Source organism: Arvicola amphibius, chromosome 2 (assembly GCF_903992535.2).
Source record: "Arvicola amphibius chromosome 2, mArvAmp1.2, whole genome shotgun sequence".
NCBI lineage: Eukaryota > Metazoa > Chordata > Mammalia > Rodentia > Cricetidae > Arvicola > Arvicola amphibius.
The window spans coordinates 74858705-74886489 of record NC_052048.2 but is presented as its reverse complement, the minus strand read 5'-3'; the positions used below and the strand labels follow the sequence as shown (position 1 = coordinate 74886489).

The window sequence follows — 27785 nt, the reverse complement described above, 5'->3', positions numbered from 1 at the left end:
CAAACTCTCCATCACAGAGAAGTCCACAGACATGAACCAGGGAGCCAGGTTCAAAGGTCCATTTCCAGCTCAGACCTCGGCTTTATTTGTTTTTAAAAGGCTGCACAGCCTCAACTCTGGGAGGAATTGGGAGGGAAAAGAAAAACTACCATAATAAGCAAAATGAAATGATCAGCCACCAATGACCGACTTATCAAAACTACACCATTGAATACAACAGAAGCACACAATGATTACTCTTGTTACCCAAAAATTTCCAAGAAGACAGATTTCTGTGTTTATTTTATTTCATACTGTGCGCAGAGAGAAACATAAATAGACAATATCAGGTATTCACACACATGTAGACTGAAGGCAGACTTTTTACCCAAAGCATTGTCTCAGAGTCATGCTGATCAAAATCGAAATTTAATACCCAGGGTCCTTTAGAATATAAACCCAAGAAAACTGGCCACCCCAAATTAAACATAAGGGGCTAAAGGTATCACTGAGTGGACGAGCACTTCTCTGGCGTTGGCGAGGACCTGTGCTTGATCCCTAGCAAGAAAAGAAATGCAATTAAAGAGATGGCTGGGCTGGGCTGGGCTGGGCTGGGCTGGCCTGGGCTGTAACTGGGTAGGTAGAGAGCTTGCCTGGCATGCACAAAGCCTTGGGCTTGATTCCCAGCACCACATAAACTGGGCAGTGAGGTGCAGGCCTATAATCCAGGCATGCAGGAGGTAGAGGCGGGAGGATCAGAAGTTTGAGGTCATCCTCGGTTCCACAGCAAGCTAGAGGCTAGCCTGGGCTACATGAAACCCAATCTGGAAAACAAAAACAAAACCCATAAAATGGGGGGCTGTAGAGATGACCACTGAGCAAAGCACTTGCCTCCAAGCACAGGGGCCAGAGTGTGGAGCTCCAGATCCCAGGGGTAGTGGCAGCCTGCCTTAATTCCGCTTTAAAAGTAGACAAGAGGTCCTCCATATTGGCGGGCTCTGGGCTCGACTGAGACCTTGCCTTAAAGAATAAGGTGGAAGGACCATGGAGGAGGTTCCTGACATCAACTTCAGGCCTCCATATGTGTATTGCCATGGGGCTGTGGCTTACCCGGTAAGTTCCATCCAGTGTCTGACTCTGGCAGGGCTACATGGCTTCTCCTCGACTCCACCTTCTTTCTCCCAGCATTCAGTTTAGTTTTCCCACCTAGCTCTATTCTGCTAAGCCACTGGCCAAAAGTTATATTCATTAACCAATAAAAGCAACACATAAACAGAAGGACTTCCCCTACCACACATACATGTGTCCAGAAACATGTAAACATGTATACACACACATGCACACTATACACATTAAAATAAAAAAGAAATTACATACATGTATGTATATATGTACAAATATATAATTATACATATATATGCAGTAAAAATTTAAAAACCCAAATACATATGCTGAAAATCCAGTGTAGAAATAAAATTTCACAGGCCAGGCATGGTGGTGCATGGTTTTAATCCTACACTCTGGAGGCAGAGGCAGGTGAATTTGAGGCCAGCCTGGTCTACACTGTAAATTCCAGGACAGCCAGAGCTACATAGTAAAAGCCTATCTCTGACGACCCAGAACTTGCTCAGGTGGCAGAGTTCACCTTGACAAAGCCTTTCCCGTGTGCCGCGTGCTGCCCTCTGCACACACTGACCACCTTAGTGAACCTGTGCATCTATGGAGTACGTCCTGCAGCCTCAGCCTCAGCCTCAGCATGGAACAGGAACCTGTCACTGAGACGTAGCTTCAGTCTCAGTAAGACCTGAACGTCCATCGGATCGGCAGCCTGATGCTCTCATAAGCTGGCAAATGTTTGCCGTCAGTGCGGTGATGCTAGGACTGAGGACACGGGCGTGGTACCGGATCTGCTCTCATGACCTGGACACGCCCTCTCCTGATCAGATGGACATTCCATTGGAAATGAGCAGAAACCCTCCCACGAGTTTTTTCCTTTATATTATTTTTAATTACATACATATGTATGTGACTATGTAGGTATGAGCATGTGTGAGTGCAGGTGCCTATGTCATCCAGAAGAGAGCGTGGGATCTTCTGGAAGTGGTGCTGGTAACCAATCTTGGGTCCTCTACATGAGCAGTTTGCTCTCTTAACAGCTAAGCTATCTATTTCTCCAGCCACACCTAGTAACTGTTGAAATACTGCTATCAGTTGGCAGAAGTATATGTGATTTTCCTTTTTGGTTTTTCAAGATAGGGTTTTTCCATGTAGCCCTGACTATCCTGGAACTTGCTGTGTAGACCAGGGTGGTCTCAAACTCACAGAGATCTACTTGCCTCTGCCTCCAGAGTACTGGGATTAAAGGCTAATTTTTTTAATCGAAAGAATAAAACATAAGTATGAAAGAGACTTTATCTAAAAACAATTACCATGTATAATTACGATTATTAGGTAAACAGAGAAAATGACTCAGCGTTGAGAATATATTGAAGCCCCATGTGGTGCTGCACACTCCTAACTCAAGCATTTCAGAGAGACAGAGGCAGGCTTATTTGTGAGTTTGAGGTCAGCTTGGTCTACACAGCCAGTTCCAGGCTAGGCTAAGCAGGGCTGTATCGCGAGACCCTCTCTCAGAAAGAGTTATATTGAAAAGGGTGTCTTTTAGAGCAAGAACACTTATCAGACATTTTTGAGATACAAGGGGCACATTTTATTCCACTGCTAATCTCGCTGGTACTGCCTGGTGCCCTTGTGTGCTTTACATGTGTGCTTTAGTGTTTACATTGAGGTTTTTAAACACCCATTCCCATTAAAAGAGGCCAACTTGGGGGCTGGGGAGATGGCTCAATAGTTAAGAGCACTGGCTGCTCTTCCAGAGGTCCTGAGTTCAGTTCCCAGCATCCACTTGATGACTCACAACCATCTGTAATAGCATCTGATGCCCTCTTCCAGCCTGCAGACAGAGCATTCATACTGAACAGAAATATAATTTTTTTTTTAAAAAAAAGTCAACTCCTGAGAAATGGCTAGCCCCAGGTCTGGGCCAGGGAGTGGACAGGGCAGATCTGGAATGGCTTGTCATGTATCAACTTATCCAAAGGACTCCGTAGCCAATTAAAAGAAGCGCCAACTGGCTAAAGATGAGAAAATTTGAGTATCAATAGGGTAGCATTTGAGAACAGAATGGAGGAAGGGGAGTGGGTTATGTCCCTAAGTTCACTATAGGTTAATAAGCTTCACAGGACAAGAGGAACTAACGGGAAATAGTAAGGCGAAGCCAAGCATGGAAACCACGGCTTTCCTTACGTGATCCCCAGTGAGGGTCTGTTAACTCTGGAAAGTGCTGGTCAGGAGAGCTGTAACTCTGGAGGCCAAGAGGGCTTCCACCCCTACTGGGAGTAGGTCCCTCAGCACGCAGAGATGCCCCAACTGTGCAGATGAATGAGCATAGCTGTGTCCTGATCAGTCTTTACTGATAAAAGTGTCAGGTTGGATTTCATCTGTGGATGTTAATTTATTGCCCTTTGGTCTAAGAGAACTAAATAATTGATGATAGGTACTTTCATTTAAAGAAAGTACAGGCAATGAAGGAAGAAGGAATGATGCAGACTGCAGCCACTTGGACTAGCTGGTAAGGGAAGGGAGGTAGGAGCTAACGTCAGAGAGGAGGCAGCCTTGAGATACAGCTTGAAAAGAAAATGCTAGGGGTGGAGGAAAACCTCTTCACCTTGCTGGGCGTGGTGCCGCACACTGGACATGGTGAAAGGAGGGGGGAGGGAGGGAGGGAGGGAGGGAGGGGGAGGGAGGGAAAGGGAGGGAGAGGGAGGGAGGGAGAGCACCCCTGGAACCCAGGTGGTGGTAGAAGTAAGCCACGCCCACATTGTTGTCTCCCAACCTTCATGCGAATGCCACCTACACACAAAATAAGTAAATGTAACTTGAAATTTTTCGAGAATATAAATTTACAGCCTGTCTATAATTCCAACCTCTGGGAGGCTGAAGCAGGATTGTGAGTTCTAGGCCAGCTGGGGCTACATAGCAAGAGTTCACCTCAAAAACCAACAAAATGTAACTCTAGAGCTGGGTGTGGGGCAGGAGCTTGTATATCAGTCAGTATCCCAAAGGATTGTGTTCTAGGCAACAATGGGCTACAGAAGAAGATCCCGCCCCTCCCCAAAAATAAACTAATTATCAGACTGTGACAAATTCTACAGCTGTCCGATAAAAACCGCTGATTGTAGCTGGTAAGCTCTTTCCATTCTATGTTGAATGGAACAAAATATAACCTTTGCTCTTCAAATATCTCACTAAGAAAAAACACCTCCCAAATCACTGTTGTTATCCCTTGAGAAGCCCACTCTGACCCAGACATAAACACTACAGAGCTCCAGAGACCCTGGGCTCCTCTTGTTTGGTTTTGGGGCGTTTCGTTTTGTTTTGCTTTTTGTTTGTTGGGTTTTTCATTGTTGTCGTTTTGTTGTTTAGAGCACTGGGATCAAACTCAGACCTGAAGTCTGCATGCCGGGGGAGTACTCCACTTCTACCCGGCCTTTTATCCCCCCCAGACAGACCAAAGCACCTTGTCCCTCATCATACTTAAGATTCACAAACGCACCAGTGACCTGAGACATCACTGCTCCTGCTCCAGTGCCAAGTTTTAAAAAGTGGACCATTTGTCTAGCAACCACGACACGAATAATCAATCACCTGTGGCAGGGATCACAGGGGTGCGAAACCGTGGGCAAAGTCTGGTACAGAACATGATACTTAAGTCTCTTACGCATTTCCTGTAAGGTATTCATGCATTAGAAAAAAGAAACAGTAAAAACAAACAAAGAAATACAGTAGATTTACTTGGGAGTGGGAACCATGTGAGGCTTCCTGCCTCAGTCTCCCTGGGGTGGACACACCATGTCCAGCTCCCTGCAGACTGGATTCTAACCCAGTGGCAGACCGAAGCACTCACTCCACAGCATGAGGGAGACAGGCAGACCAAAGAATTGCTCTTTGGGTGGCAGCAAGCAAAAACCCATAAAAATCAATCATAGCCTGTCACTCAGCTCCTCCCAGACCAGGAAAGTGGCTCTTCCTCTTTCTAAACAGCCTAGTCAACAATAGTTGTTACAATTTTTTGTTTGGTTTTGTTTTCTGAGAGAGCTGAGATTGAACCCAGGGCCTTGAGCATGCTGGACAAGCACTCTCCAGCTAAGCTACATTAGCAGAGGTACTTTGGTTTTTAAAGTACATGCTTTCTCTCTCTGTGTCTCTCTGTGTGTCTCTGTCTCTGTCTCTCTCTCAGCATCTATGTGGTGTGTGTGTGTGGCTGTGTGTGTGTGCATACGTGGAAGTCTGAGGACAGCTTTCAGGCATTTGTCCTCTGCTTCCACCTTGTTGAAGCAGGGCCTCTCTTATTGTTCTGGTGACTGCATACTCCAGGCTATCTGGACCTCAAGTTTCCAGGGTATTTTCCAGATTCCGCCTTCTATCCCCCTATGGGAGTGCTGGGATTACAGATGCCTACTATGGCCTAGGACTTTTTACTTGAGTTTTGTTGATCAAGCTCAGGTCGCCTAGCTTGTAGGTGGGCTGGGATTCGAGGCTAGAGTCTCCATCGCAGCCCCTCCCTGGCCAGCTCTCTAGCCCCTCCCTGGCCAGCTCTCTAGCGTTATCTGGGAACCCCTTTGTGAGGATAAGCCTCTCCTACTGCAAAGCTGTGACAGGATGGTCATGTCCTGACAAGCATATCATAACACAAACACCGAGGCTGGAAAACATCAATAGACGTGCAAAGTGTTCATCTCACACCCGTACACACCCACCACAGCTCTCCTCTATGTTAGCCCACTTAGAAAACAGCCCAAGAAGATAATTAGGAAGTTCGACTACAGGCTGGGGGCGGTCAGGCAGATCTCTGAGCTTGAGGCCAGCCTGGTCTACAGAGGGAGTTCCAGAACAGCCTGAGCTGTTACACAGAGAAACCCTGTCTCAAAAGAAAAAGCAAAACAAAACAACAATGGAAGGAAGGAAGGAAGGAAGGAAGGAAGGAAGGAAGGAAGGAAGGAAGGAAGGAAGGAAGGAAGAAAGGAAGTCCACGTTCAATTTACATGACACAAAATGCTCACAGATACAATAAAGTAGGGCTGGTCCAAGTAGGTAGTCAGCAACAGAGTAGGTCAACAGAGGAAGACAGACGAGATGGAGGACAGAATCAAGAAAGACCAAGGCGGCAATTAACACCATCTCTGGAGCTGTGAATAGACCTGCTTGAAGGCGCTAACCACCCCAGGCACTAAAAGTGCCAAGAAGCAGGGATCACGTTGCCACTTCTTTAATCCCAGCACTCGGGAGACAGAGGCATGTGGATCTCTGTCTACAGCCTGGTCTACAAGAGCTAGTTCCAGGCTAGTCGAAGCTGTACGGTGAGACCCTGTCTCAACCATCAGTCAACGGATGGTGCCTAAGAGAAAGGGAGGGAGAAGTCACTGCAGAGACGCCACTCACTGTCCTGCTTGCACAACTGTTGCTGTAACCTTTGCTCCAAATGGCATTTTCCACACTTATTATTTGTAAATTATTTATTTATTTTTATTTTATGTGCGCTGGTGTTTCGCCTGCATGTATGTCTGTGTGTGAGGGTGTCAGATCTTGGAGTTACAGACAGCTGTGGAGCTGCCGTGTGGGTGCTGGGAACTGAAGCAACCCAGTCAGTGCTCTTAATCGCTGAGCCATCTCTCCAGCCCCTCACATTTACTTTTTGGTCACTTTGCTTAAGGGGAAAATGAAGCCTCCGGGAAACCAGGTCCCTCCTCCACCCCCAAGGCTCTATTACCTTCAGGGCTCCTAGGCTTTCCCTCATAGCTTCCGGGAGGATAACAGGGAGATTATCCACCAGATCCACAGCAGTTCACTGTGGGAAGGGTTCTAACAGATCGCAGAGACGCTGGAGGCGCCTACAAGGGCCTTTTTTTTAAACACTGATGTTTAAATACTTGTGCTGCCAAATATAACAAATAAATCCCTTAGTATGTGCACATTTAAATTCAGCATGTGCTGTATTTTAAATACAGAAGGGTTTTGTGGTATACTGTCTCTAGGGCATGGCTCCCTGTGGCAGAGGGTCACATTCCAGTGAGCACACCTGATCCCCGTCTTGTGTCTATCATTCATTCACTTCTGTTTGCTTTAGGCAGGTCAATAATCGCCTGAGCTTACTCACTATGGCTAACAAATCTGGACTTGTAAATTGATCTGGCTAGCTTACTGCTCATTCCTACTTCTTGTGGTTTTCTTTCTCATCTTCAGATCTACCTCTTTTTTCCTCTCTCCTAGTTTTTTTTTTCATTTTTTTTTTTTATTTTTTGAGACAAGGTTTCTCTGTGTAGCCGTGGCCCTTCAATTCCTGTCTTTCCACACATTTCCTGCAGCCATTCCTACAAACCCTTGCCCCAGTCACCTTGAGGGATCCAAGGTAGTTCACCTCACTAAGATCCTGGGTGTTGTGGCGCACACCTTTAATCCTAGATTGGTACCTTGCAGCAGTTGGCTCTCCAGTCTCGTAAGGAACCCCAGCTTCTAGCAAGAATAACTTGGAAGGCCATTTCCGGCCTTTCGCAAGCAGTGTGGCTTTCAGGAGGAGAGCACCTCCCTGGTGGTTTGGAAAAGGGGCAAAATATGCTGAAGGCTGGGGGCTGGAAAGCCGCTCTCCAGAGGACCCAAGCTCCAGGTCCACTACCCACATCCAACATCGCAACTGCTAGGAAATCCTAAAACCCTCCTCCTGGCTTCCTCTAGCACCTGCACACCCGATGTAATACATTCACTTAAACACACACAGATAAAATAACAAATTAAATTAAAATAAATCTTCAAAAAGTATGAAACCTTGGAACTTCTATTTCAAACCATAACACACACACACACACACACACAAAGACACTCATACCTCTTCTGCAATTCCTAAAATAATCACTGTGTAAACATCCAGTACTTATCTCTTTAGTAATAAATCAGTGCTGTGATAGTCTGTCATAGCTACATGAGACTGATGGTTCATTTGGGCAGTGCAGAAGGAAAGCAAGTGACTTAACCAAGTGTTTTAGAAAAGGCACCGTAGGAAACACGGTTTTCATGCTTGGTTTCTCAGGGTTTGGTTTGTTAAGCCAATCAGACTGTAATGCAAACTCAAGGAGAGCAGGTGGGCCTCCTCCTCCGAGGAGCTTCCACAAAGACACACCTGTGTGTACTTCCAGCCCTCACTGATTTCAACCAGGAGAAAGCAGCTTCCAAATGTCAGTAGATAATGGCTTTTTCCGCAGGTGGTGAGGCTAAAGGTCACTGATCCCTCAGCAGCACAGTCCAGGCCAGACAGCTTCCAGCCACCCTTACTCACTGCTGATCAGACAAGGGATGTGCCCAGTGCCTGTCTTTGGCACTGAGGTGAGTCTGTCCCCTCTGCACAGGCGCTCACAGTCCTATCAGAATCTCTGCACTGAGGAGCAAGCCAGCGCCCTTGCCTAGCTAGGACGGCCGATGATTCCAGGCTTGTGTGTAAAGGCATGAGGAGAAAGGAAAGAGCTAGCTGTTCTGGACTTTGGACACAACTGAGTTCAAATCCTGGTGCTTGAAATGGCCAATAGTGTGTCCCTGTATGACACACTTGACCTCTACGAGTCTATTTGCACAGCCACAGAATGGGATTAACAAGTGCCTACTCCCTAGCAGGTCAGAAAAACACTGAGATTTTAGTAGCCATTGCCAAGCGCTTTCCAAATAGGGTGATACCATTTCTACCCTCTCAAGAACAGCCCCTTGCTACACAATTGCTGGCAATGAAGTGGTAGGACAAATGGTTGGGGCATTAGTTTGTCTACTTATTCTTTCTTTCTTTCTTTCTTTCTTTCTTTATTTATTATTTATTTATTTATTTGCTTGTTTGCTTATTTGAGAGGCAGGGTTTTGGAAGACACGAGCGATAGCAGTGGGTAAGAGCATTGGCTGCTCTTGTAGAGGACCCAGGTTCAATTCCCAGCATCCACATGGCAGCTAACAACTGTCTGGAACTCCAAGATCTCACACCCTCACACAGACATGCAGACAAAACACCAATGCAAATAAAAGGAAAAAACAACAACAACAACAAACAAACAAAACAGAAATCTAAAGCCAGCCACGATGGTACAAGCCTTTAATCCTAACACTCAGGAGGCAGAGGCAGGTTGTTCTTCTTGAGTTCAAGGCCAGTCTGGTCTACATAGTTAGTTCTAGGTCAGCTAAGAATATACAGCCTCGTCAAAACAAAACCTTTAGACTATAAACACAACAAAAAGGAAAGATTAAGGATTTAGAAATTTGCTTTATAACCTTAAAGTTAGCAAGTAGAATAACAACGGTGTACTTATGTTACTTGGTGCATTACAGGAAGAGACCAGTGCCTGGGAAGATATTTCTGGGCAGACACCAGACACAAAGACTGAGCCCCTTTCCTTGCCTTCATGTTCCCTTCATCGCCATGTGCCAAGGTGTCAGAAAGTGAACACGCTGCATTCATCCCCAAATCTGAACCAGTTTAGAAGACAAAAGGATACAACGCAGTTTCCAGCATGCATGAAGCCTGGGTTTATCCAGCACAACACAAGCCAGGCCTACCTAGTAGCACATGTCTGTAATCCCAGCATTCAAGACACAGGGGCAAGAGGGTCAGAAGGCCAACTGTGGGGGCAGCAAGGTGGCACAAAAAGTAAAGGGGCTTGCTCCAAAGTCTGACAATCTGACTCTAGCCCTGGACCCCAGGTAAAGGTGGGAGAGCAGAAACAACCGCACACAGCTGTCCTCTGTCCCCCACATACACACGGTGGCACCCACCACTCCCCACAGCTCATTTACACACACTAATTTACTTTTAAAGTTTTAATGTAAGCCCGGCAGTGGCAGCACACACTTTTAATCCCAGCACTTGACAGAGGCAGGTGGTGGATCTCTGTGAGTCTGAGATCAGCCTGGTCTACAGAGCTAGTTCTAGGACAGCCAGGGCTACACAGAGAAACCCTGTCTCATGGAACAAAAACAAAACAAAAACTTAGTTTTAATGGCAGAGGTTTTCATTTTACATTAGAACAAATTTCCAGAGATTGGTCTGCAACATTGTGTGGCACAATAATAATAAACTGTTTCGAAAGGAGAGAAAAGAAAAAGTCAACTGAATTCTAGGACCCTTCAGCCAACTCTCCCTTGGTTTTACTGAGTATTAAAAGGCGAGCCAGGGGCTGGGACAATGGCTCAGAGGTTAACAGCACTTGCTACTCTTGCAAAGGACGAGTTTTGTTCCCAGCACCCATGTTGTACTGCTCATGACCTCCCACAACTCCAGCTGCAGGAAGCTCTGACACTTCTCACCTCTGTGGAGACCCATATTCACGGGCACACATACACATATTTAAAAATAAAATAAAATTTTTTAGGAAAGTCCATCTAACTGCGCAGTGCAAGATTCCCCTTAATGTCTAGCACGGTAATCTTCAGTGTCAACAAGTCTGTAAAGCTGGGGTGTCTACACAGAACTTCTTCCACTGATGAAGGAAGGATATTGCCTCATGCCAAAGTTCTCATCTTTTCTCCTCCTCTGCTCGTCTTAAATCCTATCAGACTACCCCAAAACAATCTCTGTCCCAGCACTCTCCAAGCCCCTTCTCCAGTGGGCCGCAGACTGTGCTCTGCCCTTCCCTCTTCTTCCACAGCCAGGCTTCTTCAATGGGTTGACTAAAGCCTACGTGTCCATTACCTTTCAGGTAACCCTAGGTAGAAAGGGAATTGTGGGGCTGGAAAGATGGTCCAGCAGTTAAGAGCACTGGCTGCTCTTCCAGAGAAGTCCTGGGCCTGATTCCCAGCACCCACGGGATGCTTCCAAACACCTGTAACTCCAGTTCCAAGGGATCCAACACCCTCGTGTGGACTCCCAGGCACCAGGCATGCACATGAACTCCTACATACAAGGTAGGAAAACATCCATACCAACAAAAATACAAATAAATTTTAAAAGAGAGAGAGAGAAAAGAGGGAGGGAGGGAGGAAGGAAGGAAAAGAAAAATAAAGTGCAGTGTGGAAAACCATTCCTTTCCTTCCAGGTTACTCACAGTCCCTTACCAGTGAGATTCCCTTCAGTGACTGTCTTCCCTGCTCTGGGCATCCCTCCCTGCTCTGGGCATCCCTCCCTGCTCTGTGCATCTCCCCCTGCTCTGGGCATCCCTCCCTGCTCTGTGCATCTCTCCCTGCTCTGGGCATCCCTCCCTGCTCTGAGCATCTCCCCCTGTTCTGGGCATCCTCCCCTCTTCTCTCATACCCTCACCCCTCTTCTCCCGCAACATTCCCCTTGCACCCACTGTGTCTCGGCTGACACCAAGCCGTTCCTCCAAACCAGAGCCTCTTACAGCCTGTTTGGGCTCTGCTGTTGCCAAACTATTTGCAGAGCTTCTGTCCAGCACTGGGGTGGTAAAGATAGAAGGCGAGTATTCCACTTGCTGGAATAATTCCCTAGGTCATTCAGACTCAGATACCAGAGTGAACTGTGACAGCAGCTACTTTTCCACCTGGGTACCACACTCCTCTCCAATGCAGCCTTTCCTGCCTGCTGGCATGCATGCCCTGTCACCTCTGCCTGGCTCCTGTCAGTGTCCTCCACAGTCTAGTTCCCCTCATCCTCATCTTTCTAAGCAGTGGTAGGACATGTTTGAGTCACAGTGCTTTGCAACATAACCTTTTTTGTATGTTGCTGGAGCTCGAACCCAGGGCCTAAGGCAAGTTCTCTACCAACAGGTACATCCCTAGCCCTTGGAATAATTTTTGAGGGTTCTCTGCTGCCCCCTGAGGAAGAACAGATTGCTTTCTTAGCATTCGGGGCTTAACATGCACCTTCTCATTCTAGGCAACTAGAACACAGTAAGTTCTATTGCAGCTACAGACTTTTCTCCCTCCTTGGGTTCCGTCTCAAGATCAGAGAGATCATAAGCAAACACAGCAAGGCCATTTAAGCTGTTTATAACTAGCAAGAATTACTTGGACCTAAAACAAGCTGGTCGTGGTAGCACATGGTAGCCCATAACCCCGGCACTTAGAAGGCTGAGGCAGGATGATTGGTATGAATTTGAGGACAGCCTGAACTACATTGCTAGTGCCAGACCAGCTACAGCACTACTATGGTAGTGTCCCCAAGACACTACTCCCCCCACCCCACCCCACCCCCTGCCTGCCCCCAACAACAGCAAAGAGTGAGTTCCAAGGATTAGTTTAAAGTCACCATCACTGGCCTTCCTTGAAACATCCTAATTCAAAGCAATTTTTCCAAATTTCTTATTCTAAAAAACACCCCTCCAGATTTAATTGCCTCTTAACATAGACTTCTTGTATCCCTGTAAAGTGCCAGTGTTACTGTTTCCTAATGTAGCTTATCCCCCCCCCCCCCCCCCCCCGCCCCAAGTCTCTCAGCACTGCCCAGGATAAGCTCTCAACACCCATCAGAGGAAGTCAAGGAGTAACAGATTGATTGTAACGCCTGCGAATCTTGAGTATCCCCAGTGGTGTAGCAAATACAAGTCACCTCCCACTAGGACAATGAGTACAGCCTTCTGGTTACAAAAGGTTTCCAATGGGCTGATTATTCATTCCACAATTCTTTTGGTTAACCTTTCAAGTGTGTAGGTCTAGAGATGGCTTAGTGGTTAAGAAGAACTGGCTGCTCTTACAGAGGACCTGAGTTCCATTCCAAGCATCTACAAGGTGCCTCACAACCATCTGCAACTCTAGTTCCGAGGGCACTTCACACGCACAGTGCACATCTGTGCACATGCAGGCAAAACAACCACAAACAAACAAAACACTGCAATTCTGCTAGTTTACTGTCCAGGACAAAATACCGTTCATAGTCATACATGAGTGTGCACACGTGTATATGGCTTGATGTGTACATGTGTGTATATGCATGTACAAATTAAACCACTTTCTCCTTGAGAAGCCCTAGAAATGAGTCAATGAGAACGAGGTTAAACCATAGGTTTCTAAGATTATCACAACACAAGTCAGATATTCCCTGCCAGATCCACCTACCCAAAGAAAAGACTGACAGGACTCAAGTCCCGCCTCAGAGTTTGAAACCGAATGTCACCCCAGCAAGCCAAGTGCCAAAATTTCAGCAACACAGTCAGTCAGGGCACTCCCAAAAGTCACTCTATGCGAAAAGCCCTCATTAAACTCAAGAGTTATATTTAGCAAAAATGGAACAGAAGTTATATTTAGATAAAATGACTTTAAAGAATTTTTACCAAAAACAGCATGTTTAGACCGAACAAAAAAAGGGGGGTGTAGGCTGGCTATATAGTTCAGTGGGTAACAGTGCCTGCCATCAAGCCTAATGACCTGAGTTTGATCCCCAAGACCCACAAAGCAGGAAATCACTGACTCCCACACTGTCCTGACATGGTATATGTGTCCCCCCATAATAAAATATAGTAGAGTGTATAAATTATTCTTAAAAAGAGAAAAGGTTTTTCTTGGTTGTTACATAAATTCCCCCCAAAACAACCTTATTACATGTGTTTAGAGATTCTGTTTGTCTAGTGAAACAGAAAGGGCACACAACGATGTCAGCAAGACAGCGCATCCTCAGGAAACATGATAGAGACATAAAGCCAGGACAGCCGGACAGAAGCATATGCTCATGCAGAGTGACTCCTAGATTTATGTGCCGTGCTCAGCGCCTCCCCTAGACTTCCAAGGTGTCCTTAGTGCTCATGCTGGAGGCACAAACTACTGCCATGACACTGGCCTGCAGAAGCACAGCCAATAAGTCCTTTACCTTAGACACTGTTTTCAGGCAGCCACTTTATTTTGTTCATCTTTGTTGCGGGGACAGGCTCTTGCTAGGTAGCCCAGGCTGTCCCCAAACTTACAGTGATCCTCCCGTCTTAGTCTTTAGTGTTCTAGGATTAATGGCAAGTCCCATTATGCTTGACTTAATTTACATTTCCTCAGTAAAATTGTAGTCAGCGTCACCTATATGGTCTTGTAAACCTGCACAAATTCTCCTCTAGAATGGAGGTTTAGTCAGGTATGGGAGACATATGCCTGCCTGTGACATCAGCAAGAGGACCACTGCACGTTCAGGACCAGCCTAGTCTGTAGCGGTTCTATGGCAGTTCTAGGTCAGCCAAGACTAGACAGTTATCTCATAATATAATATAATTAATATATATGCATATATATGTATATATATAAAATACCAGACCTTGTCTCACCATGTTTTTCAAGTACTAGGAATAGTATAAAATGTGGCAGTTATTCCCTTCTCCACAAGTCTCAGGTGTCCCAGAAAGAGGACATTTATGGTGACACATCTGTAAACTTCACACTCAAGCAAAGGAGGATCCAAGTTCAAGGCCAGCCTGCACTATATAATGAGACTCTCAAAACCCAGGTTAAGGTGCTCTCTCCTCTAAAGAGTCTCAGGAAGAGACTGCTTCCCAGCATCCCAACCAAGTCAGAGTGGAGAGCAGAGATGACCTGTGGAGAAAGACAGCCTGAGGACAAGACTGGCTAGCTCCAGGCAACAGAGATGCCAGTAGGTCAGGGTGCTTAGGCTCCTGTCTGCAATACCTAAGAGCCACAAATAACTGGAAAACACCACAGCCAGTCTCCACTTGGACTTTGGGTTTGGTTATTTCCATAAAATTAGAAAAGCAGGGAAATGGGATGCCCCCACTTTAATAACGAAGGCCTTAAAACAGCAGAGCTTTACAGTTGCATAATTTTGAGGTGAAGCAAGACCTAGAAAGCAAAGACTGAATCATATATTCCAAGAATCTTCTTCCAATCTACCAGCTCCTGCACTAGCCCTCAACTGTCTACTTTCACTGGAAAGCAGCAGAGGTTCAGTTTTGTCTGAGTAACCACTTGCCTCCTGTGGAAATCATATTGGTATGATTATCAAGAAGATAATAATTTCCACCATAGAGTTCAAACAAGTTTTTATGTGTGTTCTAACCTGCTTCATTCACTGGCCATGATGCTCAAGAATTGAGCAAAACTAAAAAAGAACTTTTCTAGTCCACCAATGAACTTCTCACCTGAGCAGGGCGGCTCATGAGAAACACCAAAACACTGAGGGGCTGACCTGCCGCTGCTAGGCCAGCTCGTCAGGGAGATAAGACACAGGCATGGGGGGTGAGATGGGACCCTGCCAGTGGGCTAAGAGATGGCTCTGTGGCAAGTCTGACAATCTGAGTTGGCCATGGGAACTCATATGGCAGAAGGAGAGAATCCAACTGTAGAATCCAAAGGTAGTCTGACCTCCGCACAGGTACCCTGGCATAAGCTTCAAAAATACTAATGCGCAGGTACACACAAACACGGAAAATAAATAAATAAACGTTAAAAAAATAAAAGAAATGGGTGTGCGGAGGAACTACCTAGCCGAAGGAGGGAGAATTAGTCCTATCTGGGTCGTTTCTAGTGACTTTTAACTTCCTAAGATCTGGATCAGAGCTGACACGTGGGCATTAGTGGCTCCTGATGAGAAAACAAAAAAATGGAACTAAAGTGGCCTGACTCACTGAGAAAAGTTGATGGGGGTGTCCCCAACACCTGCAGGCACCTTCATCTTGAAAGAGCAAAAGCAAAAGTCTAGGTCAATATCCACTTTTCAAAAGGACTTCTTGGGTTGCCTTGAAGTGCAGCAGGCCCAAAGCTATGGGGTCTCCATCCCAGAGCAAGGGCAAGAGGTGTGTATGTGGTTCCATGCCCTTCTTCATCCATCAAAAGAACTTCCTCCAACCCCAACCAGTGAGAACACACACACACACACACACACACACACACACACACACACTGCACCAGCTATGGAGGCCGACGGCTCTACCAAGGAAGGACTTTGAAATGACAGCAGAAAAGACCCATTCAGCACCCACGTCTTCCCTGGCAACCCATGATTATAATCATACTTAAAATAAACTTTTACAAGAGCTTAGCACGGAGAATGAACTAATCGACTCTGGGAAGCTATGTAGGAGGCAGAAATGATGAGGAGGAAGGTGTACACCCAAGATCTACCATCCGACCCACCATCAGCACAGGAAACCTGGGTGTGGAGTAGCGGCTCGAAGGCCTTGCCAACCCCGAACTGCACCCCTCATACTGCGGGGGAGAGGGGCGGGAGTTCAGAGTTAGAGAGGGGTGAAGGAATCCGCCCTCATTTGCACATTGTCTGGGGCCGGGTCAATTTGCTTAATCACTGTTCTAAATGCCAGGCACACAGCACACAATGCGCTCCCATTAACAGGTTTAAAGTGGCGCAGCGCTCGCTTTAAATGAGAAAAGCCGGCAACAAAAGGGGGAAAAAGCCAAGTAAGAATGCCTTGGGTCGCCCTCCAAACCATCTCAGAGGAGTTTAAAACCCAGAGTTCTGCAGAAAAATTGAGACCCTGATGTGAGGATTGGGGGTGGAGACAGGAGTCGTGAATAATCCACACAAAATGAGGAGTTTGTACAGCTCACAGCAGCCCTGAGAGCCCGGAGGTCGGTGGCCAACATCTCAAGCTAGGCTCCTCCAGGCTCTTGCCCAACTCTCCTCCTTGCCGAGGGGAAAGTTGACTGGTCTCCAGGAAGGAAAACGAGACCACCACCCCCACCCGCAAAAGTAGGCACAAATCCAAGTTTTCCTTTGGAAGAAACAAGAATTTGGGAGGTTGGGAGCAGAACCCACCAGGCCGCGATCTCCCAAAGGCAAGAAGGATTTCCCAAAGGCGAAAAGTTAAAAGATCTTTACTTTCATCCCGGCACTGGCCAATGCAGTCTCATACTAGGCCGCCACAGGGGAGTTTAACTCCGCAAACAAGTTCTGCCCAGGATCGGCGCAGGAGGCCCCATCCCCCACACCACGGCCGAGCCTGCGGGCGCATCCCGCCGAGCCCGGCGCCCACCGGTCCGGGCACAGCTGGTCTGACACTTACGGTGCGCGCTCCACCAGGAGACAGGGGTCCATTAGAGAGATATGGGCTGCTCAGGTCTGGAATCATCAGGAAGGGATACCCAGGGTACGCAGGTCCCTTAAAGAAAGCGCCGTCCTGGGGCCTTCTCACTGCGGACAAAAACCAAATTGGAGTGAGGTCAGGGGTCCCTCAGACAGCACAGGGATCTGGAACTCCAGGCGGGAATCTGGAACCCGAGTTCCCCTCGAGTGAGCCCCAGAGTGGCTGCTGCAGAGATGGGAGGAGAACAGGGGCTCTGCCACCCGAGTCATGGGGACCCGTAGAGCAGATCGCTGCCGGCCAGAGAGTGGAGACTGCAGGAGAAGGCACGTACCTTCGGCAAAATAGTCGCGCGGCTTCTGGAAAGCGTCCCGGGCAGGCTGCGGGCGCCTCTCCGCCTGTGGAGGAGACACAAAGGCGAGGGCCTCGGGTGAGCGGGAGCGGGACCCGGGTCCCCCGAGGGGCTGACCCTAGGAATCCCTTTACCTCCGAGTCCGAGCTGCTGCTCTGATTCTCCGACTCGTTGACCAGGGACGACTTGACCTCATCCAGGTCCCGTTGCGCCGAAGCGCTGTCGCTGCTCGGCTCTTGCTCTTCGCCCCCCTCGTCCTGGAAGGGGATCAGCTCGTCGTTCGCTCCGAGATCGTCCCCTCCGCTGGTTGCCCCGGCTCCGGAGCCACCGCCTCCCCCGCTGGCGCCGCCACCGCGGCCACCACCGAGCTGGGGCATGGTGGGGCCACGGGCCGGGGCCGCTGCTCTCGGAGCCCCGCGCCCTGCCTGGCCCGGCCCGGCGCCCCTCCCTCCCGCTTGCTGGCCCGGCTCCGATCGTTTGGCCGCTGCAGCGACAAAGTTTTGACAGGGCGTGGTTCGGTGGGAAGCAGGCCCAATACCGCCCAGCCGGGACAGGGGACACTCGGCTCCCGATCGTCCCGCAGCACAGAGCCTAGGGTTCCCCCAACTAGCCGCCGCCACCACAGTCGCCTGCTCGGCCGGGGCGTCCCAACGCCTGGCCCGCCGGGGAGGGGCGATGGGGAAGGAGGGAGGGACCGCCCGGCGGGGCAGGGGGGCCGGAGGGAGGAGCCCGGCTGCAAGCTGACACCCGCGCCTCGCGGAACCGGGAGAACTGCAGCGCGCGCACGCACACTCGCATTCACACTCGCGTCCTGCCCGCTTGCACCTTCCGGGGGACTGCACCTCCCCTCCTCGTGCAACTGCCCTACTCCTCAAACTTATCCAGATCCCCTCCACTGAACCCCATGGGTACACTGGGAGGGCCTTCTCTCACCCTCCCGCAAAGCCCGAGAGTCTGCCTTGCACTCCAACGCATCTCCTAACTTTCTTTGCAAACAACCCCCAGAACTCCGCGCGGGTTCCCACTCCGCTCCCACCTCACTGGCAGACCGCACTGCCCCCTGCGGGAAAGCAGGGGACTCGCAGATCCGCCGCGCACTAACACTCTGCCTGCGATTCCGTCAGCCCTTCTACCCTTTTTGCATAAAGCAAAAGCCTGGGGAAATTTCTAACACTTCGAAGCAAGCTGAGCGGCCTTCCGTGCTCTTTCCTGTAGCGTCCCAACTCATTCCTGTTTTTGATCATGTCCTGAAGACCACTCTTTCTCTAGAGCTGGAGAAGAAATGTGAAATCCAATACTCGCTGTCTTGGTTTCAAAAGGGATTTTGATTGTATTTATTTCAAGAAATTATCAGCCAGAACTTCCAAAAGCTGATCATGAAGCTGCCTTGATAGCCAACAAGCATAATAAACCAATTGCCCCACCAGCTTCATAGGTAAAGAACACCTTGAGAGAGCATTTCTGGGCCGACAAGGTGGCTCAGCAGATAAAGGCGCTTGCCTTCAAGCCCCATGACCTAAGTTCCATGTCCGTCCCCCAAACGGCGGAAGTAGAGAACAGACACCCTTTCAGCTGTCACTTTCTACAGGTGAAATGCCTCATGTATTCATTTACTTACAAGCAAGTATGAAAGATGGAGGTGTCGTTCGGTGGTAGAGCATGCATTTATCGTTCATGAGGTCCTTTATTCAATCCCCACAGACTACTTAGACTCATACACCTTCCGTCAGTCAGCTAGGAAAAAGCTAGGAAAAGCGCTTGGAGTTTTCTACAGTAGGAAACTGTTGGTGACAATGTACATTTTAGACTCAGTCTAGAAGTCAGTATGAGAATATTTTAAAATGTTTTAAACATAACAAAACTAGGTATAGTGGACTGCTGCTTTAATCCCCAAATCTGGGAGAGGAGGCGGAGGTGGGGGGATCTCTGTGAGTTTGAGGCCAGCATGGTCTACATGGTGAGGTCCAGGACAGCCAGAGCTACACAGAGAAACCCAGTCTCAACCTTAATGGCAGAGAGCTTGCCTAGCACGTGAGGTCCTGAGTTCAATCCCCAGGGAAGGGATGGGAAGAGGAAGGGGAAGAAAGAACAGAGCGATAGAATTATATTCCCTCTGAGGGTTCCGATGAGTCTGTCCCTTGCCTCTTGCTAGCTTCTGGGGCCGTTGGCACTCTAACCTAACTTTGGACCACACATCGCTAATTTCTGTTATCTGTGGTCACACGGGAGCCCCATAATAGCTTTTAGGGACCACTCCACTAACCCAGGATCATCTATCTGCCAGGCTATAAGATTCATAGATGAATAAAATCATGAAGACCCTTTGACCTCATTCATAGGCTCCAGATTTAGGCCATGGACCTGTCATCTTGGGAGTGAGCTGTTGTCAGCCAACCACACCTGTCAACTGGGGAGAAATACAAACTGAAGCAATACAGAATAGCATTTTCTCACCTATCAGATTGGCACGAGTAGAAAGGAAGGGTAACACCCGGCATTGGCCCCTGCGCAGAGAAGCACACAGGGCTCTAGGCGTGCCGTTGTGGAATATGTCTGAGAGGAAGTTTGGCAATGCCTCGGAAAATCTTTAGACGTGCAAATGCTTTGACTCATCCTTGTACTTCTAGGATTCTATACTAAAGAAAGAACCTGGGAGCGTGTGTGCTCCGCAGTGGAAAGCTAGAAGCAATCACAATGCTCTCTCGCAGGAAACTGTCACATCAAATCAGGGTGCATTCGTTCAGCAGGACACTCGGACCTTGTGTCACTGTACAAAGAGACTTATAATGTAGGGTCATAAGTTCAAAGCCAGAGGTGAGCCTGGGTTACAAAGTAAGTTGAAGGCCAGCCTGGGCTATGTCGTGTGAAAACATCAGTAGGGACCTAAGAGATGTCTCAACATTGAAGAGTCTTATACAGGACCCAAGTTTGATTCCTGGCACCCATGAGAGGCAACATAACCTCCGGGAACCATGAACCAGGGGGTTCATGTCATCTTCTGGTCTCTGTGGCACCTGTATTCCTGTGTACATATGATATATACTTTTGTCTCTATCTCCCATGTGCTACCCTGTCTAGTTTTATGCAGTGCTGAGGACTGAACGGAGGGCACAGTCTGTGAATATTGGCCAAGCCTCTACCAACTTGGGGAGGAAAGGGCTTATTTCATTCACAGTTCATCACCAAAGCTGTGGGGGAGGAGCTCAAGCAGGGCAGGATCCTGGAGGCAGAAGCTAATATGGAGGCCATGGTGTGTGTGTGTGTGTGTGTGTGTGTGTGTGTGTGTGTGTGTGTGTGTTACTAGCTTGCTTAGCCTCTCTCTTTCTGTTTTAGTTTATTTTTGTTTTGTTTTGTTTTGTTTGGACAGGGTTTCTCTGTGTAGCCCTGGCTGTCCTGGAATTCACTTGTAGACCAGGCTGACCTCAAACTCACAGATCGCTTGCCTCCGCTTCCTGAATGCTGGAATTAAAGGTGTGCACCATCACCTACTTTCTTATAGAACCCAGGACCACCTGCTCAGGGCTGGCCCCATTCACAATGGACTGGGCCCTCCCACATCAATCACTGATTAAGAAAACACCCTAGAGGCTTGCCTGCTGCCTCATCTTGTGAAGAAATTCTTTCAGTTGAGGCTCCCACCTCACAGATGACTCTATTTGGTTTCAAGCTGACATAAAACTAGCCAGCACAGAACACCATAAGAAAAAAGATACCTGCTCCCTACAGCAGCGCATATGTACTAAAACTGGAAGGATACAGAGAAGATTGGCATGGCCCTTGTGCAAGGATGACATGCAGATTCGTGAAGTGGTCCATATTTTTTAATGGGAGTGGGGGCTATCTCTGACTCTTGCCTGCACTTGGGACCTGCTTCCTTTCTACTGGGTTACCTGATCCAGTCTTAATATGAGGCCATGTGCCTAGTTTTATTATAACTTGGCAGGCCATGTTTGGTTGATGAACATGGAAGACCTGCCCTTTTCTGAAGAGAAAGGAGTGGATCTGAGGGAGACTGGATGTGGTAGGGGAAGGGGGGGGAACTGTGGTCAGGATGTAATATATGAGAGAAGAATAAATTTAAAAAAAAAAGGAAAGAAAGAAAAGCTGGGTGTGGTGTCTCACACTTTAAATCCCAGCACTCAGGAATGAAAAGCAGATGGATCTCTGAGTTCCAGGCCTGCCTAGTCTACAAAGCTAGTCCCAGGACAGCCAGGGCTACAAAGAGAAACTGTCTTTAAAAACCAAAAAGAGCCAGGTTGTGGTGGCGCATGCCTTTAATCCCAGTGCTCAGTAGGCAGAGGCAGGCGGATCTCTGTGAGTTCGAGGCCAACCTGGTCTACAAGAGCTAGTTCCAGGACAGGCTCAATAGCTAAAGTGAAACCCTGAGTCCAGAAAACCAAGAAACAAACAAACAAACAAAAAGAAAAAAGAAATAAAAAAGGCCAGTGTTTCTCATTATCATAAATGCAACTATCTAAAATATTCTGGATTTAGTTATGGAAAGAATAATAAATTATGATAAATTGCATCTATTCCAGGAATAAGAATTTACTTATCATTCAGAAATTCAACCAGGGCTGATGAGATGGCTCAACAATTAAAGGCAAGTCTGGAGCCCTGAATTCAATCCCAGGACCTCGAGTTACCCTCTGACCTCCACATGCACACACACAGATGGATGGATGTGTTAGGAATGTTTTCTAACATGAGTTCTCTGCCGACGCAAAATAATCCCAATCAACTCTAATCAGACCAAATTAAAAGATAGCCAGGTTTAATAGGACTCCTGCACTCACGGGTGGCCCCGAGGGGAAGGCCGCCAACGGAACTATGGTGGGGGGCACGACATACCACTTGTTTATTTTGTGGGGGAGAGCAATTTAAATAGCCTGGGGGAATGGTCTTGAACTTTTCTGGGGAGGGGTCAAGGTTTGGCGGGCTACCTTGACCCTCCTGGGGAAGAGTTCAAGGTTCAAGTGGAACAGGGGTGGGGCCTCCAAAGATGGAGGCCAGAGACCAGGATTTTACAGGATGGATGGACGGATAGATGATAGACAGACAGACAGATAGAAATGTAATAAAATTTTAAATTGTTGCTGGGTGGAGATGGCACACACATTTAATCCCAGCACTCAGGAGGCAGAGGCAAGAGGATCTCTGAGTTCCAGGATAGCCAGAACAATTTGCTACACAAAGAAACCCTGTCTGGAAACAAAACAAAAGAAAAATTTTTTTAATCATTAAAAATATTTATTGAATTCCTAGAAATAAGTTCAACAAATAATGTGTAAACATGGAGCTGGAGAGATAACTCAGCAAACAAGAGCGTTGCCAACCCTCCCAGAGGACACAGGTTTGATTCCCAACACCTACGTGGTGGTTCCTAACCCCCTGTAACTACAGTCCCCAGGGATCTGCAGGCTTCTGTCCTCTGTGAGAGGCAGGCCCTCACATATAGCACATACATACATCCAGGCAAAACACTCACACATTTAAAAATTTGTCTTAAAAAGATTTTTTAGAAAAGATTTTAATGGGCAGGTAGGTGGTGGTGGCACACACCTCTAATCCCAGCACTTGAGAGGCAGAGACAGGTGGATCTATGTGAGTTCGAGGCCAGCCTGGTCAACAGAGTGAGTTCCAGGACAGGCTCCAAAGCTACAAAGAAACTCTGTCTAAAAAAAAAAAAAAAAAAAAATTAATGACTCCCTCAACTAAAAATAAAAAGTAAGGGTTTTATTTTCATCAACTAAAAGACATAATGTAATGGACAGGACAGATAATTACACATAATATTATCAAAATGTTTGATGCTAATTCTCCCCAAGTTGATACATACATACAATACACTGTTAATAAAAAAAAATCTCAGTCTATTAAACGCTTTACAGTTGTTGTTTTGGGTTTATTGTGTGTGTGTGTGTGTGTGTGTGTGTGTGTGCATATATTCACAAGCTGATTCCAAAAGCAGGTCTTTTAAATATTTATTCTTAATTATGTGTATTGTAAACTTTTTTTTTTAACTTTGTGGATCTTTGATGACTTGGAAGAGATAACCAGAATGCTGTAAGTGTTCGAGAGATTGCAATGACTTCATTCCCCGCGGCAAAACAAGCGACCCAACCCCTTTCAGGTACCACATTTATTGGGCTCTTCCTCCCCTTTCTCCGCAGAGCCAGGTACCACACTCCTGACTTAAACTGGAGCGCGCTGTAGCTACTCGGACTAGCAGCCCAACCAGCTTGACCAGTTCACCTTGCTTCTCCCATTCCTGCGTTTTGCTCTCTGCTTTCTCTTCAACCCTCCTTCCTCCAGGCTGACTCGGTACTTTCCCGTGGGCCTCTGGGTTGTATTGCCTGTCCCTCCTTTTAGGTACTGCGAATTACAAACTATTCCGTGGCATTTGCGCCCTGATCAGCTGCCTTCATATACCTGAATGATAATAAAACTGCATTTAAAAAAACTAATATGGGGATTTCACGCTAGGAGAAGGAATAGGCCTGGTGCAGCCAGAGGAGGAGCTCTCCGGGATTTCACACCGGGTTCGGACTCCTAGTCAGACCCCTTTGCAGAGGAGACTGGAGCTGAGACAGGGAGGGGCAGGACCACACCCGGACCGGACTGCTTACTTATGAAGACCTCTCGCTTCTCTTTACACCCAAGCTTCAATTCAGGACCCCAAAGTTGGACTGGAGGAATCACTAGACCTCATTGTTCCTCTTCCTAAAGTGACCACATTGGATACATCTTTATTATTTACTTTTCACCCTCGTCTCTGGAGGACAGGTGCTTCTAGGGTCCAGGCTCCGACCCTAACAACTGGTTTTGTCTGACCCCAGCAGCTCCAGTAATAACCACTTGGGAAAAGGATGAGGTTTGAACTAAGCTCTGTGTGGCTTGTACTATTCAGTGTGTATTGAACCCAAGTATCACGGCTTCTCAACTCTGGAAGCAGCATGGGACTTTCGACCAGTCTCCTGCTTGTATTTCCTTCCCCTAGCTCATAATTCAAGTCAAATGAATTGTTCAAGATAGTGTGAATTCACCGAAGTCCCTCTGGCCTGGAGTGAACCTTAACTTGCCAGCCCCATCATCTGTCCAACATACTTACCCCCTGTCCTGTTTCCTCTGGTTCTTCTCTTTTTGAGGTCTATCAACTCTCCTCCCAGTCCCGAGTCTCCCCAGAGGCCAGGCCATCATCTAGAGGATAAATGTTCTGCATTCTAGATCCCAGCAGCCCCAACCTCTCATTTTTAATATTTTTACTCTGTTCCTTATAATGAAAATATTTTTTTTCTCAAGTAATATATCCAGGTTATGGTTTCCCTTCCCTCTTCTCCCTCCGGTTCCTCCCCACCTCCCCTCCCATCCTGGATTTAATCCCTTTCTGTTTCTGTTAGAAAACAAATAGGAAGCCTGCCTGGTGGTGCGTGCCTTTAATCCCAGCACCCTAGGAGGCAGAGGCAGAGGCAGAGGCAGAGGCAGGTGGATCTCTGTGAGTTTGAAGCCAGCCTGGTCTGCAAAACAAATTCCAAGATAGCCAGAGCTGTTACACAGAGAAACCCTGTCTTGAGAAACCTAAATAAATAAATAAATAAACGCATAAATGAATGAAGTTGATCGATATATTTTTACAAGAAAATCAAGTAAAGTGGTAATTGTGGATGCAAAGGGAGCTGGGTGTGGGCTACCATCTGTAATTTAGCATTTTTAAGACTGGGACAGGGGAGTTGCTATGAGTTTGAGGTGAGCCCCCCTGAAAAGGAGAACAAAAAACTGGGGACTCGGGGATGTAGCTCAGTGGTAGAGGGCTTGCCTAGTATGTGAGAAGCTGTAGATAACATCATGCCAACAGTGCTCAGTGAGCCAATGCAGCATCCTTGTTCTGAATCTGTACTTTTTAACCAAAGAAGAAATTCAGAAATATGTCTCTGTCTATATGTATGTATGTGAGTTTATACATAACCCCAACATTTTGCATAGAGATGAATATGTATGTGTACATGTGAATATATATAACCTGCATGAGTGTGCATGTGTATTTGTGTGTATAAATTTATATATCACACACACACACACAAGGAGTTTATAGATGACTGAAATTGTATGTAGATGTGTGTAGAACCCCCAAGGTTCTGCCATCATCCTTAAATTTGAGAGTTTTTGTTGTTATTTTGTTGCTATTGCTTTATTTTGTTTTGTTTGAGGCTGGCCTTGAACTAACAGTAATTCTCCTGCCACCATGGCTGGCTTTTTAATTTAATGAAGAATGTAACAAAATAAGCAACAGTAAACTAAAAGTAGCACACGGTAGGAGACAGTGTGATGGCCCAGACATTTAAAACCCTTGCTGTGCAAGTCTGAAGACTTCAGTTTCCAGGTCCCACAGGGGAAGCGGAAAACGTTTTCCTCTGACCTCTTCACATGTACTATAACCCAAATTCCAACCCTTAGGCTAGGCTAGCCAACCAGTGAGCTTCAGGGACTTGCCTGTCTCTAGCTTTCCCACACATACAAGACAGGAATTACAGGCTGGACTTTAAAAAAAAAAGTCATATTTAGGCTGGAAAGATGGTTCAGAGGTTAAGAGCACTGTTCTTCCAAGGGTCTTGAGTTCAGTTCCCAGCAACTTCATTGTGGCTCACAACCATTTATGCTGCCCTCTTCTGGCGTATAGGCATACGTGCAGGCAGAATACTGGATACATAATAAACATGTTTTTAAAAAGTTATTTTCATTTTCAAATGTGTGTGTGTGTGCGTTTATGTACAATAAATGCAGGTGCCCTCAGGGGCCAGAGAAAGTGCTGGATCCCCTGGAGCTGGAATTAAAGGCATCTCTGAGTCTCCTGCCATGGGCGCTGGGAATGGAATTTGGGGCCTCTGCAAAAATCTTTCTTAACAACTAAGCCATCCTTCTAGCACCCACACCTAACTTTCTAATTGTTTATTTTGCTTTGGTTTTTGAGAGAAGGTTTCTGTGTAGCTCTGCTGTAGACCAGGCTGGCCTCAAACTCACAGAGATCTTCCTGTCTCTGCCCCAAGTGCCAGGATTAAAGGCGTGTGCCACCACTGCCCGGCCATGCCTGACTTTTATGTCTTCAGTCTTCATGTCTCTGTGGCAAGTACTTTACCAACTGGGTCGTCCTCAGCCCCTAACCGCATCTAGAGGGTAAGTCTGAAGGAACCCGGGTACCCACCACCACTCTTTCCTGAACGTGGTTCCAGGTCGGGGCGGAGTGCAGCGTGTGGTAGGAGCCCTTCTCATGACACTCATCTGCTCGCTACTACCTACCGTGGTCACAGTGAACATTCATCTGCTCGCTACTACCTACCGTGGTCACAGTGAACATTTCCAGTTATGTCCCTTTCGTCTCTTTCCAAATATCAAATTCGATAATTGTATGGTTGGGCGAAGATCGGAACAAGAACACACAGCCTACTTACTCTGTGAGTTAAAGGGTTTCCCATTTATAAAAGCTGTGCCGCATCATCCCAGTAAATGAGTACTGATTATTCTTTACGTTTTGAAAATCAAGTTGAGCAATATGCCACCTCTCCTGTCGTGTGCAAGGTCAGCCGAAAGTCATGAGGATTCAAGCTTGCCTCTGGTTCTCAGAACTACCCCATGACTGAAAAAAAAAAATCAGTTTAGTATCTGGAATTAGTTTCTTCATCTTTAAGACAAGAAGACAATTATAAATGTCCAGTGAGGTCCTCATTACACAAACAAGGCCGCTTGTAAAGGGCACCTGGTCCAACTGGGGAACATCAGTTCATCTCATGGTATTGGGGGCTGGAGAGATGCTTTGGGGATTAGGCTGCTCTTCCAGAGGATCATGGTTTGATTCCCACACCAATATGGTATAGCTCACAGTCCTCTGAAACTTCAGTCCCAGGGGATATGGCACCCTTTCCTGGCCTCTGTGGATGCCAGTGATGCCCGGGCATATGTGGAGGCAAAACACCGATACACAAAATATAAAACAAAAATTTAAAAAGAGTGTGAGAGAAAAACATCTTTTGTGTTGTTTTGCTTTTTGTTTTTTTGAGACAGGGTTTCTCTTTGTAGTCCTGGCTGACCTGGAAACTAGTTCTTGTAGACCAGGCTGGCCTCAAACTCACAGAGATCCGCCTGTCTCTGCCTCCTGAGTACTGGGATTAAAGGCATACACCACCATTGCCCAGCTGAGAAGAAACGTCTTATTTACTATTTCCTTTCAACAAGTGAGCTTTCCTTCCTTAGTGGACTCTGGGCTTTTTGACTTTCCAGCTCATTTGTGCTCTTGTTCTCTGCAAAATTCGACACGATTTATTTTTGCTGTCTAGTTTTGAAAGAGCGGATGGCCCCTCAGCACTTTCTTCGCATCAGAATTTGAAAATTGTTCCAGCATTTTGAAATGGGACCCACGCACATGCAGGTTGGGAAAAAGAATTAGTTTTTCT

At 47.1% G+C, this 27785-nt stretch overlaps 1 protein-coding gene and 1 non-coding gene across 3 annotated transcripts in view; one reads left to right on the top strand and one right to left on the bottom strand.

Annotated features, from left to right (window-relative positions):
• Positions 1-17951, bottom strand: part of Tcf7l1 (transcription factor 7 like 1) — a 169213-nt gene extending 151262 nt beyond the window's left edge. For both annotated transcript variants that reach the window (XM_038319828.2, XM_038319829.2), the window contains exons 1-3: positions 17475-17951; positions 17323-17386; positions 16971-17098 (exon numbers count right to left, since the gene is read on the bottom strand). In XM_038319828.2, coding sequence (XP_038175756.1) covers positions 16971-17098; positions 17323-17386; positions 17475-17717 — 435 coding nt within the window. In that variant the 5' untranslated portion in view covers positions 17718-17951. The remainder of the gene's footprint in view (positions 1-16970; positions 17099-17322; positions 17387-17474) is intronic.
• A 3102-nt stretch (positions 17952-21053) lies between these two features.
• LOC119808506 lies at positions 21054-21162 on the top strand. The gene has a single exon (XR_005284446.1). It is a non-coding gene; the product is annotated as a U6 spliceosomal RNA (small nuclear RNA).
• Positions 21163-27785: the final 6623 nt, after the last annotated feature.